This window comes from Gorilla gorilla, chromosome 8 (assembly GCF_029281585.2).
Source record: "Gorilla gorilla gorilla isolate KB3781 chromosome 8, NHGRI_mGorGor1-v2.1_pri, whole genome shotgun sequence".
Taxonomy (NCBI): domain Eukaryota; kingdom Metazoa; phylum Chordata; class Mammalia; order Primates; family Hominidae; genus Gorilla; species Gorilla gorilla.
This window is the reverse complement of record NC_073232.2, coordinates 67,655,780-67,668,450: the sequence shown is the minus strand read 5'-3', so window position 1 is coordinate 67,668,450 and position 12,671 is coordinate 67,655,780. Positions and strand designations below refer to the sequence as shown.

Sequence of the window (12,671 nt, the reverse complement as noted above, 5' to 3'; positions counted from 1 at the left end):
ACTTCAAGATCAAACCATTGGACTAAGGAAAAATGTCCAGGACACTAAAGAAGAAACCGAGTTTGTGAAACTGCTAACAAAGATCAAGCAGAACAAGAATTAATTACATGAGGCTGAATGAATGGATGAAAAAGAATAATGGGTTTTTATAATTTTTACTTGAAATTTCACTGGTTCTTTAAATGTTTTGTTTTCTAGATTTAAGGAAACTTTTTCCTTGTATGTTATCTATAGTTTACAACAATACAATAAAGTATACTCTTGTGAACAAAATTAAAATATTTGCTTTTTCTCCCTTCCTGATCCAACCAGAATTCTAAAACTATCCATAAGCATTCTTATTTTTATGATAATATAGTTATTTATATAAGTTCAATAAAAATATGCTCTCTTTATAACAGGATACAATATTTAAAATTGGTTATATTACTAAGGCTTTGACTTGGATGTCATATTTGAAAATGCACATAAAGTTACTTCAGCCAAACTGAGGTTTGTCTTGATTTGGCCTCCTAGCCTTGAGAGACTTTTAAAAGTCAGGCTGAGATTCTTATCAAAAGTTCTAGCAGAACAAGCTTCAAAGGAGCCTACGTGGTCAACCACTATTCTTGATGCACTTATGCATCAAGGCCAAACTTGATGAGGCTAAACTTACTTAGTAAACAAATTTGTCTTATTGTGATTATCTTTAGTAAAAATGGGGGTAACAGTAGAAAAGAAATTATGCTTCTAAAGGAAGGTGAAAATTGTATTACACCTGTTATCTGACTGTAGCCCTGTTCATTGCTTTTGTGTGTTTCTAATCTACCTGTAGACTGAATTGGACCCTGAATTCTTCTTGCTTCCTTCAGTATCTGAAGAACAAAGAACAAGAACTGCTCTGTTCCTAAAGCCCTATAAACTGAAGCTGGACAACAACTCAATGTAAAATTCTAGGAACAAGTCTCCTGCCTGATGTGCAGGCTACATAGAGAGTTCACCAAAATGCCCAACGCTGGTCTAGTGCTTCAAAATGACAACCAACACCTATGAAACAGAACAATGAACTCCAGACAGACTTAGCCTCAGAGCCACTCCTTCCAAACCTCCATGTTGCTTAAATGAAGCTGAAAGACGTTTTTACATCAACTCCTACTTGCTGGTCATTTCCCTTCAACGTGAGAGTAGAACAACCAGGAAAGGTCCATCCCAGCACCGAGGAACAATCAAAACCTAACCACAGGATGATCCAGCAGTGATGCTTTCAGAGCAATAACTTGATCGAAAGGGAGAAATGTAAACATCATCAATACCAAAATAAGTCACTTATATTTAACCCTACTAAAATGGAGATGGGAGGCCATAAGGGAGGGTCACTCATGCTCTATGCCTATAATGAAAAATACCATAGAAACTTTTTTCCAAACCACAGCTTGCTACATGAGTCACACAAGGACAGCCAGCAGCACAAGGACAGCTAGCCACACAAGGACAGCTAGCCACACAAGGACAGCTCGCCACTCACACAAGAACACTTGCCTGACACTGTTTTCACTAATGAACTGGTGTCAACTCCTGAAATAAGCCCTCGGAACTAATCACCTTTTTGTTTCAAAACAACTCACATGTACTTCTCTCTTTTGTCTATAAAGGCTTGCCCTTGTCCAACCTCCTTAGATGCATCTATAGTTCACTATGGCATGTGGATCCTAGATTGCAATCTCCTGCTAATTCCCAAATAAACTCATTTTTTGGAGAGCCTGTCTCTCTCCACTGTCATTTTAGGTCGACAGCAGAAATAAAGAGTCTCTAATAGAACATCAGAGAGGGAAGAGGGTATAGAAACCCTTTTTCTTGGATATTTAGAATGGAATCTTAATTAGCTCATAGGGTCAGGGTACTAAGTCCCCATTAGTCCTGCATCATTAGATGGAAATGCTTTTAACATTTGCTTGTTTGTCTAACTTCAGTGCCCTGAGATCAATCAACCAGATCCAGCAAGCCACAGAAACCCACATCTTACACTCATTATTTCCTGACAACCTTCTGCACTTGCTTGATGCTTTATCCATGAGTACTTGAAGCCCTCGTCATGCTGACTAATGTCTAGGTATACAAAGGGAGGCACCCAAGTCTCAAACAGTTTTCCCAGAAGAAACAGAGCTCAGGTACCCAGATACCCGAGTTACCAGAGGCACCAGGCCAGCTGTGAGCTGCCCAAGAGATGCTTACTTTTCATATACGCCAAGCCAAAGTAGGTGAGTTCCTTGAGGTTGGCAAAGGATGTCACGGCATTGAAGACAGCTCCCACTGTTGATTCGACATCACATTTTACCTCCAGGTGCTGCCCGTTCAGCAGGACCACACAGAGGTCCCTGAGAGCCAAATAGGATTTCCCTTTTTTGGTCTGAAAACAACAATAGTATCAATTATACTACAATTATAAATCATTGAGCCTTTAGTGTGTGCTGGTTACTGTACTAAGCACTTTACACACATTGTCTCATTTAATTGACAACTCTAAAAGATGAGTATATTTACAATTCCTATGCAGCAGATGAGAAACTGAGGCTCAGAAATGGTAAGAGTCTTGCCTAGGGTTTGCACAGTTTGTAAGGCAGGAACTGGACTCAAATCTGAGCCTTCTGCCAGGCTCAGCAGGGGCCAGGAAAGCTGGGAGGCCTGTCTGACTGATGTCTTTCCCCTGCGGAAATCCCAGCTGCCCCTTGGGCTCTGCTTCCTAAGAGGGTCACCCAGGGCCCTCATCAATGAATCATATGGCCCTGGATCAATCTGTCGATCTGACATTGTCTCCCCAGGTCCCAGCAGAGCACAGGTTAATTAATTCTAAACTTCAGAGAAAATTTGGGTGGGTGCAGATCCAATGAAGAGACAGAGCTGGAGCAAGGGGATTACCTAGACTCTAGAAATGGGTCGGCAGAGTCAAAGAGCCTCCAAAGTCTGCCTTCTGCCTCTTCATCTCCCACCACAGCCCCACCCAGACCACTGTTGCCTTGGTTCAGCCTCCTGGATAGTTCATCACCAGGCAGCCGCCTGGGTCATTCTGCCTGTGTCTTTGCACATATGATACCCACCGCCCCTAGGGCTCTTCCACTCCCTCCCCACGTGGCAAACTCTTATGGATCTGTCAGGTCAGGCTCTGGAGCCTTTGTCTGTGGCTCTTCCTGAGTATCCCCATGTCCCAAAGCCCAGCCTGGACCTCCCCCAGGAAGTTCTCTTTAGAAGGCAGTCATGGACAGACACTAGCCTATGTGGCCTTAGTGCCATCGAGACCATGCCTGTGGTCATACCCTGACACTCCTGGCACCCAGGGGCAGCCTATGCACTCCAGGGTCCAGAGCAGATGTGAGGACCCTGTTGGAGGGGGTTTCACACGTGCTGCTGGGCAGGGCTGATCACACAGGCATACTCCACGCCACCTTGGTTCCTACACTTGCTGCACACCTGAGTCACCTGAGAGGTGAGGGGACCACTCCCAAGATGGTTCTGTCAGTCTGGCACAAGGCCTAGGAAATCAATATCTAGTAAAGCTTCCCAAGGTGATTTTGCGAGAGCCAGGAAGGCTGGGAGGCAGGTCTGACCCGCTTCTTTCCCTTGCAGAGATCCCAGCTGCTTCCTGAGAGGGCTGCCCAGGCCCTCAGTGACGAATCGTATGCCCATGATGGGCCCCTGCTTGGGTCCAGTGCTCTGAAGCTGCCCTCTGGACACTCTTAATAGTTGTGTTTGGAATGTGTGTTTTCTGAGTGAAGTCCCCAGGACAATGAGCGAGTATACAAAGCTTTGACTTTCAGCAGTCCTGCCTCCCCTCCTCCTTGGAGGGTTCTGGCTGCCAACTCCTCTGCTCTCTGAATCCCCATGCCTTGCCCAGCCTCCCTGCCCCTTCATCCTCCCCACACAGTGACCTCTGCTGCCCTCCACTGAGGGCAGCCATGGCTCTCACTGCCCCCTAGTGATGCCCTCCTCAGGGGCTGGTGGAGGAAAGGTCCCAAGCAGGCACATGCACCCAAGGCATGTCACAGCAACCATGACAGTGGCTGTCCCCACCCTGGGCCAGGAGCACCAAAGCTCTTTCCCTGGGCAATTCAGCAGGGACAAGCCTCTCACCCACCCAGCTCCCAAGCCAGGTACCAAACGCATCTCCATGCAAAGGATGTAACCCCTTGGGGGACCACTGATTGTCTGGGCTGGGACAGCAGAGTCAAGGGAAGGGAGCTTGGGCTTTTTCACCCTGCTTGGGGCATGGTGCATGGATCCAGCAACTGGTGTGGCAAAGTCACAGGGCAGGGTCCCAGGTACCTGCAAGAGTCTCTGTCCACCTTGTGAATATCCCTATGCCCAAGAGAATGTGACATTAAACAGCAAATAAAAAATAAAAACACCATGACATGATGAGACAGAGAAAGCACATATAGAGAAAAAAGAAAACGTTTTATATTTTAGTTCCTATGGTGGCTGCTTTTGAACACAGGGTGCTGCCTCTTCGTGTTTCAGTGAGCCTAGTTGCCAGTGTTTCCCACGGGACAGCCATGCTATAAGGGGAATCTGTTTTGTTCCCAACACCCACAGGGAAGCAGAAGGAAAGGGTGTGTGTACCAAGAACTCCACTTGGAGGGAGAGATAGGGAGCTACACTGACTGAGAACCCTGGGGACAGGAAAGGAGGGGCTAAAGCAACAGGGGCAAATGCTCCAGCCCAAGCCAGACAGAGTGACACAGGAAACCCTGGGAATGGGGCCTCCTGTTTCCCAGGTAAGGGACAGAGGTCCAAAAAGTATTTTACTGAGGGAGCCCTCAGTCACCCTCATACCCTTCTAGCATCTTCCTAGAGGCAAGGGTCCAAGGTCCCCTCTGAAGGTTATAACTAGGCTCCTAGACCTGGTGTGTAGGTCAAGATGCTCGCCCCAGACAGAACTGGGACAATAGCACTGTTCCCATCGCCTGGAGTCTTGGTACCTAAGCACTGCACAAGCATCCCTGCAGAGCGGGGGAAGCTGGCCCCCATCACAGCAGGTCTGGCCCATCTACCCGGTGGGTAGAGGAGTCTCTAGTCACCTAAGCCATGTGACCACAGGGACGTCAGGAAGGGGTCCCTGGGTGAATTGTCCCTTCTTCCCCTCAGCTGAGGGCAGGTGGCTTGAAGGGGATGGGCAGAGGTGGGACTGGGCTGAGGAGGCCATGGCCCTCTGACTTGCAAGCCCCATACAGGAAGTGTCCTCAGAAGGTTGTAGACCCCCAGAGTGAGCCACCATGACACCCCAGCCCCTCACACAACAGCCTCCTTAGCTTTAGCATTTTCATGCTTTGGGTAACTCAATCTTGCATACCTGGGGTGTAAAAGTTATCATCACACTTCATATTTTTTGTGCCCATGCAGGTGGACCAGGCACACAGTGGGTGCCCGTCAGTGTGTGCTGCATGAATTGATGCAGCTGGTCATAGGAATTGGAGGCCCCGGTCAGGCAGGCATCCCACTTGCACTGACCAGTTTGCTTCAACACTTTCAGGACTCAGGTGTAGAGGAAATGATGTCAGTGCACTGCAACAGACATCCCCTTGACAGGGGGGTGCATGGAAGCTGGGATTCAATGGGATTTTGCTGGAGTGAGCCAGAGGTGGGCTCGCTGGTGCTCTTCAGGGCAGGAAGGACAAGTGGAGGGCATTGCAGGAGCCTGGGAGGGGAGAGCCTCTAGCCATGCCCCACTCAAGCCCTGCCTCCAGGAGGCCCTGAGCAGAGGCCCAGAAAGCCAAGTTGACAATGTGTGCGCTTCCAGCCCTGGGGGTTGGGGAGATGGGAAAGGCTCCCATCCAAATACTCAACATTGACTGAGAAGCTCTCGGCCCCAACTGGGCCCTGGACAACAGAGATATGGGCCTGAACATGGACAGATATGTTCTGGGGAGCTCAGGGTGAGACCAGCCACACATGGGGCTCTGCAGGGGACGTGCTCAGGCTCTGGGGCAGGGAAGGGACAGCCCACACCGCATTTGCCCTTCCTGAAAAGCCCACAAGGCTCACTCCTTGTCTTCACCCAGTCTTTGTTCACAAGATGCCTCCCCAGAGCCACTTTCCTATCTAAAAGAGCATACTCTCCCTCCTACCACCTGCCATGTCCCATCCTCCTCCCTTCTTCGTTGTTGTTTTTTTTTTTTTTTTTGCACAAATCACTACCTGGCATTCTTTTATATTTATGTCTTTGTCCGTCTTTGCCGCCTCCTTCTAGAATGTAATCTCCACATGAAAAGGACTTTGTTTCATTCACAGCATAGATGGGGGCCTAGAATAGTGCCTGGCACCTGGTAGATGTTTCACAGCATTCCCTAGCTGAGGCTGGGAGGGCCAGCAGGACTCAGCTGGAAGTCACATGGGGCCCCTTTAACAGGCTGAAGGGAAAACAGCAGCAGTGGGAGGCAGTGATGATTCTGGCAGAGGTCTGGGGGAAACTGAATGCCACTGGGGTGTTCCCATGTGAGACCCCATTCAGACACAATTGGCCTCCCGCAACTGCCCACTTCCCTCGCCACCCTCCATCCCTGCCCAGTCTAGCCCAGTAGTTACCACAACCGATCCTGGCAGATGTAGTGTCATCGGGGCCTCTCCAGCCAACAGGATGAACTCTGGCCTGGAAAACTGGAGGAAAACAGTCACATATGGTAGAGAAGACAACAGATTCCAGGCTTTGGGTCTGGGCTTCCCCCATGATGCACCTCTGCAGCCCCCACCAGCACACATTCCCCAGAGCCAGCAGGAAACAGGCCAAGATGGGGCTGACCTGGGCTGAGGCCCCAGCTGAATGGTACATCTTGGAGCAGAAGTCTTACAGGTGGGTATAGGGTATCAGCAACGTTCTGGCTCTTAAGTTGGGTACAGGGGTGTTCGGGGTGAATTATAAGTTTCATAATTTACACAGAACTTCATCTTTTGTATGTATCAAAAGTATAAAATGTATAATATAAATATAAATGCAATAAAAATACTTGAAAAAACAAAAATACTTTTAGATTTAGATGAGCTGAAATGTTTTCTAGCTCTAGATGTTGAATCAATAGCTTAGTGGGCACCTCTTGTTCTCAGTGTGTTTGTATTACACTTGACCCAGAAAACACTGCAATACCCATCACTAGCTAGACCCAGCTATCCCCCTGTGGGGTGCATATTCTCAACCCATTTTACAGGTGAGGAAATTGAGTCTCCTCACCTTTAAAAAAAAAAAAAGCTTAAGAAGCTCACCTGGGTCATATAACCAGCAAGAGATAGGGTTGGGTAGGGCTTCTATAGTGCCCCCAAGGGTACCTAGCGGGACTCTTGTCCCAAGAGGCCAAAATTCCAGCCCAGAAGTGACTTGTGTCCTGCAAGAGTTCCCAATAGAAGTATCTCTAGTGAGTGATCAGGAAGAAAAGCCAAAGGAGGTGGACAAAGCCTCTCAGAAGCCCTCTTCACGCCCTCCACCAAGTTCATGGAGGCCAGAGAAGGGCCAAGGAGGACAGCGTGGGCCAGGCCAGGGTATGGGAACCATAGGCCAAACAGGAAGAGGGACATCCTGAGGCTATTTGGAGCTCAGCTCAGTCAAGGGACCTTAACTAACTTTGACAGACAGACAGGCACATTCCCCCTAACCCTATTACCCTCTTAGGGTTACCCAGCTGGAAGGATAACTCTCTCCTCCCTATAGAAGCCCTCCCTGCGGCCCTGGATCTGTGCTCCTGCCTTTCACCTGTGCAGAAGTCCCCTTCCAAACACATTCTGCTTTGTCAGTTCTCGAATCATGTAGCACACTCTGCCACCACCCTACGCACTGGTGGCTTCCTCTAGGGTGGGACCCAGCATCTTCAACCCTACATCTTATACAGCGTCCCCCATAGAGCCTTCCCCAGTGAGGCCACTCAGTGAATGCCTATGCCCTAAGTTGCAAATTTCAGGTTTATGTTAGTCCAATCCTATAAACCTCAGCCCAGGGAAGTTGTCCCCCAGAAGACCCTGCCCATTTTCAGCCACCGTGCCAGCCACCCACAGCTCCCTGCTCAAGCCTCCTTGAGGAGTGCCCTTCAGCCTTATTTTGCTTACCTTGCTCCTTCTTTGCAGAAAACCCCTTTGAGAAGGAGTTGTTGGCCACGAGCTGTCTGCTGCCGAGTGCACAGATCCAGAGCTGAGCCTCCGGCCCTCCTGCTGGTCCTGGGGATCTGCTCCTGGAAGAGCGCTGGCCAGGGGTTAAGAAGGGGTGAAGCACTTAGCAATGGCAAGGGCTTCCATGGCATGAAAGACCACCCGCACAGGGGCTCAGTTGGGCAGGATGCACCCACTGATGCATGTCACCTTCTCCCCCACCTATGGGGGAGTTATATCCACTTTTCAAGTGGGGGAAGCTGAGGCCTGGAGAAGCCAGGCTGCACAGCCACTGGGATGGGGTGGGGTTGGAGGTACAAGGCACAGTCGACTTCTCCACCCCATGGCTTTACCTCTCTGTTTGTGGTGCCAGGACCCCAGGTCTAGAGCAACCACCCAGCAGGTCATGGGATTGCAGCAGTTCTGGCTTCTTTAGAATTTGATATGTTGCTCAAAATATTTTGACAATAAAATATATTGTTTAAGGAATCAGGGGGTAAAAATTGTTTTCATTGGGAAAATAAAGTTCTAAATGGCAGGAAAAAGTATTGCAAGATAAACTCTACGATATCGAATCAGGGCGCCAGCTGTGGATTTGACATCAACTATGACAAGACACTGTTACAGCCCTCAACAGGTCACTACGTGAATAAATAAATCACCCAAACTTCAAAATAAACACCATTCCAGGTCCAGGAAGATATGAGCCCATCTAGGTTTTGATCTGATTCAAGCATCCTAAGTTAGACAATTGCAAAAATGTCCACAGTTCTTCTCCCTGATCTGCACCCTTTGCAATCCGACTTTGCAGCCTCCTACCATCAAGAGATGGAGTCTATTTCTTACTCCTTGAAATGGGGCTGGCCTTTAGGCTTGATATGGCCAACAGAATGAAGTGGAAATGATGGAAGACCAGTTCTGAAGGCTTTATGCACCTTGCCGTCCTCTCTCTTCTCTCTCCTCTTTCTCTCTGTCTCTCTCTCTCTCTCTCTCTCTCAGTTCGTCTCTGTCAGTTCTGCCATTGTCACGAGAACAATCCTAGGCTGACCTGCTGGTGGAGGAGAGCCAGAGCTTCCCAGACAATGGCCATTCACCCCCCAGGAGAAGCTGGCTAGCCGAGCTGAAGATAGTCACAAAGGCAGGAAGGCTTTCAGCAGAGTCTAGAAGACCTCCCAGCTGAGCACAGCCTAAATGACCAACTCACAGAATCATGAGCTAAATACATAATTGTTGCTTTCAGCTACTGTGTTTTGTGGTTGCTTGTTATGCAGCATGGTATGGCAATGGATAATGGCAACAATATTGAGGCATGTTGTTGCTCCGCCACTCGGCCTGAGTATGGTTCCCAGAGGAAACAGGATGCCCTGACAGCACAGCTGCCACCAGACCCCTCATTATCTTGGCTTCGGATCTGCTTAAATGTGGCTTCTTCATCTGTTAATGGAATAGCATTGGCATTTTCTGGAGGAGCAAGAGGCTTCTTACTAATAATCAGTAAAGAAATAAGGTACCATAGCCCCCACACCTATGTCTCACATCAAGTTCACAGCACCCTTTAGGCCTTGCTGCTTACCGGTTAACAAGGAGGCTGCAGTGACTGTGTGTCGAGGTGCTCCAATGGGGCTCTGGTGAGCTCTGGGTCTCCATGCTTCTTTCTGAAACTAATCAAGCAGCATGGTAGAGGGTATGGGCAGAAGCCAAGATCACGGCTTTCTTAAATCAGGCATCTCAGAGCATGAATGGCATCATGACTTACTAGCTGTGTGACCTTGGTGAAATTCCTTAGCCTCTCTGAATCTGTTTCCTCATGTAGAAAACAGAAATGACAGTTACAGAGGGTTGGATGGAGGGTTACAAGGGAAGATAAAGCCTAATGGCAAAGTGCACTTTGTTTTAGAGACAACAAACAATAACATTAATTTTTTTTAAAAAAGCTCAGATTTAGTTGAAAAGTAGAGAACAGTAGATTTGAAGATTATTCCAAAAACCACTCTTTTAACACACCCAGAACAATAACTGAAAAAAAAATCAAGTTTTTCTTTTCTTGTTGTTTGTTTCAATTTGGATTTTCTCAACTTGGACAGTTAGAACTCATTTTTAAAGTTTTCATTTGATATAAATAACTGTGTTAAGTTGTGTCCCCAAATAAGACTTTCCTGGGAACACAGGTGAGTCCTAAGCTCAGCCCCTTCTCTTCAGGGGCTTCCTGAAAGAGTGGCACTTACATAGGCTTTCTCTGCCATCACAATGTGGATGTGTGGCCCATACAGGGCAGGAAACAATAGAATGGGTACCAACAGCCCACGCAGGGACTGCTTAGGGCACGTACCCACCTCTGCAAGGATGCAGACACTCTGGGGCCTGTGCCGCTGGGCTCTCGCTGCTTGTCCCATGCAGCCTCTTCCTGAGCAGGTAGCTTCTGTTCTGCTGCACAGAGGAGCTTTCCTCCACAACTCTTTTCTCCACCTGGGGGTCAAGTGCATCACACATCCACATCCCAAGATAAGGAGGGGGCGTTTTTATAGATACATGCAAACTGGCTGTCAGACTGAATCAATGTGGAATTGTCTGCCCTACACGGTGACCTAATGATGTGTTCTCTGGCACCCAGAATGTGCTCTGTGCCCACCCCCTGCATGCACCCTGAAGGCACTTCACTCCCCACTCCAGACCTGCACACTCACACACATCTGTGCCTTTGCTCATGCATTCCCTCCGTGGCTACAGCCTCCCCAGAAGCTCCTCTGTGCCCACAAGACCCAGAGCTGCGTGCTCTCTACTTCTAAGCCTCTCTACCTCTGCTCTCTGATCACCTTCCCTTATCACTGCACTCACACCTGGCTCTGTTGCATCATGTTCCATGAGTGTGCTGCTTGTCTGTCTCCCCCAACATCTCTGTGTGCTTTATGCACCACCGTAGCACACCTAATGCAGTGCCCAATGAATGTTGCATACATGACTGACATCTACCTTGCAGATCCCTGATGGAAATGTTGCAGGTCAGTACAGTGTCTATCCAAGGACAATGGCACATCAGTGGATGGTAGACCTCAGTATCTTTCAAATAAATATAGCCCATTTCCCCCACCAAATCCTCTGGCTCAATTCATAGGAGCCACATGTTCCTATGCCAAGAGAGAAGGGGTCCAAGAAGGAGGCCTTCTCTGATGGAAGAGGCCTTCTCTGATTGACTGTTGCCACTGTCCACCCTGCTGTCCCCTCATCTCCATCCACGTGGGCCCTCATTAATCCTGCTCTCAGCTCTCCAACTTGTCCCTGGACAAGTGCAGCCACTCAACTGGCCTCTAGCTTACCTGTCTCTGGTTCCTCCCAAATACAAACTTCCTTACATTTTGTGCCATAGGCACCTCACTTGCCCATCCTATCCCAGCTCCACTCAGGTCTCACGGGGTACCAACTCCATGGTGCCATTCCTGCAACAGAGCTCCCCAGGGGGCCAGGCTGGGCCTGTCTCCAGCTGAGACTATATCCTTCAACTTGTCAGCTGTACTACCATCACTCCCCTCTCCCAGGAACATTTCCCCAGTAAATAACTTGCACAAGAATCCCTGTCTCTGGGTTAGCTTGGAGGGAATCCAACCTAAGCCAAATGCCTCCCATGTGCCAGGCCCCTTGTTGCACTCTGTTGAGTGCACAGGGCAGCAAGCAGCACAGTGTGACAAGCACAACAAAGGACACCCCACAGGTATAAAATAGCAGAGGGGAGGGTACCCAGGGACCACAAAAACAAAGTCAGGGAAGGCTTCTGTGCAGAACCTAGAGTTGAATTTTGATAAGAAAACTGAATCATGGGTTCTAAACATTATTGCTTTATGTAAGGACGCACTTGCAAAGATGTCAAGGGTCTTAGCCATGTGACAAACTGGGGCTTGCCTAAAGGTCTTTGTCAGCACTTCCCAATAGAACTGCAATGACAAGAATGTTCTAGATCCACCCTGTTCAATAGGGTCATCACCTGCTACGAGTGGCAACTGAGCACTTGAAATGTGACAGATGTGACTGATTAATTTAATTTTTTATTTTATTTTAGTTAATGATAATATAACTAATTCAAATTTTAATAGCCACACATGACCAGTGGCTACTGCTTGAAAAGCACGGTTCTCTACTGACCTCAGAAATGGTACCCAGAACCAAGCCAACCAGCCTTCTGATGTGGAGACCAGCAGGGGCTGGGTAGACAGACACTTCTTTCTCATGAACCCGACAAGCTTCCAGAACCGACTGCAATGTGCACCGCCTGTGAGGCTGGTCTTCACACATGGTCAGCAGGATGGAGTGCAGGGGCTCGCAGAGCTGCAGGGGCTGGAGGCAGACAGGGCCGGTGAGAGGAGAGAGCAGTCAGAGCTGCCGCTACGAGGCCAGCACCTTGTCAGGCAGGCCTTGGAGACACGGAAACGGGTGTTCCCACAAGCACCAGAACAGATGCCTGCCCCTTCTGGAGAGTTTAAGGACAGACACAAGATCCATCACTGAGGCCTCAAAGTGCAGAGCAATCATCTCTGCATCAATTCTGTGTTGTCTGCTGCTTTCTAAACCAGAACATCCTT

At 48.6% G+C, this 12,671-nt stretch overlaps 1 protein-coding gene across 7 annotated transcripts in view; it reads right to left on the bottom strand.

Moving 5' to 3' along the window:
• FRMPD2 (FERM and PDZ domain containing 2) overlaps nt 1–12,671 on the bottom strand; it is a 126,100-nt gene that overhangs the window by 73,188 nt on the left and 40,241 nt on the right. For all 7 annotated transcript variants that reach the window (XR_010135213.1, XR_008669024.2, XM_031015537.3 and 4 more), the window contains 6 exons: nt 12,235–12,426; nt 10,434–10,566; nt 9,674–9,761; nt 8,062–8,194; nt 6,556–6,627; nt 2,212–2,386 (listed from right to left, as the gene is read on the bottom strand). Coding sequence is in view for 5 of the 7 variants with exons in the window: in XM_031015537.3 (XP_030871397.3) it covers nt 2,212–2,386; nt 6,556–6,627; nt 8,062–8,194; nt 9,674–9,761; nt 10,434–10,566; nt 12,235–12,426 (793 nt within the window). In the remaining 2 variants the exon portion in view is untranslated. The remainder of the gene's footprint in view (nt 1–2,211; nt 2,387–6,555; nt 6,628–8,061; nt 8,195–9,673; nt 9,762–10,433; nt 10,567–12,234; nt 12,427–12,671) is intronic.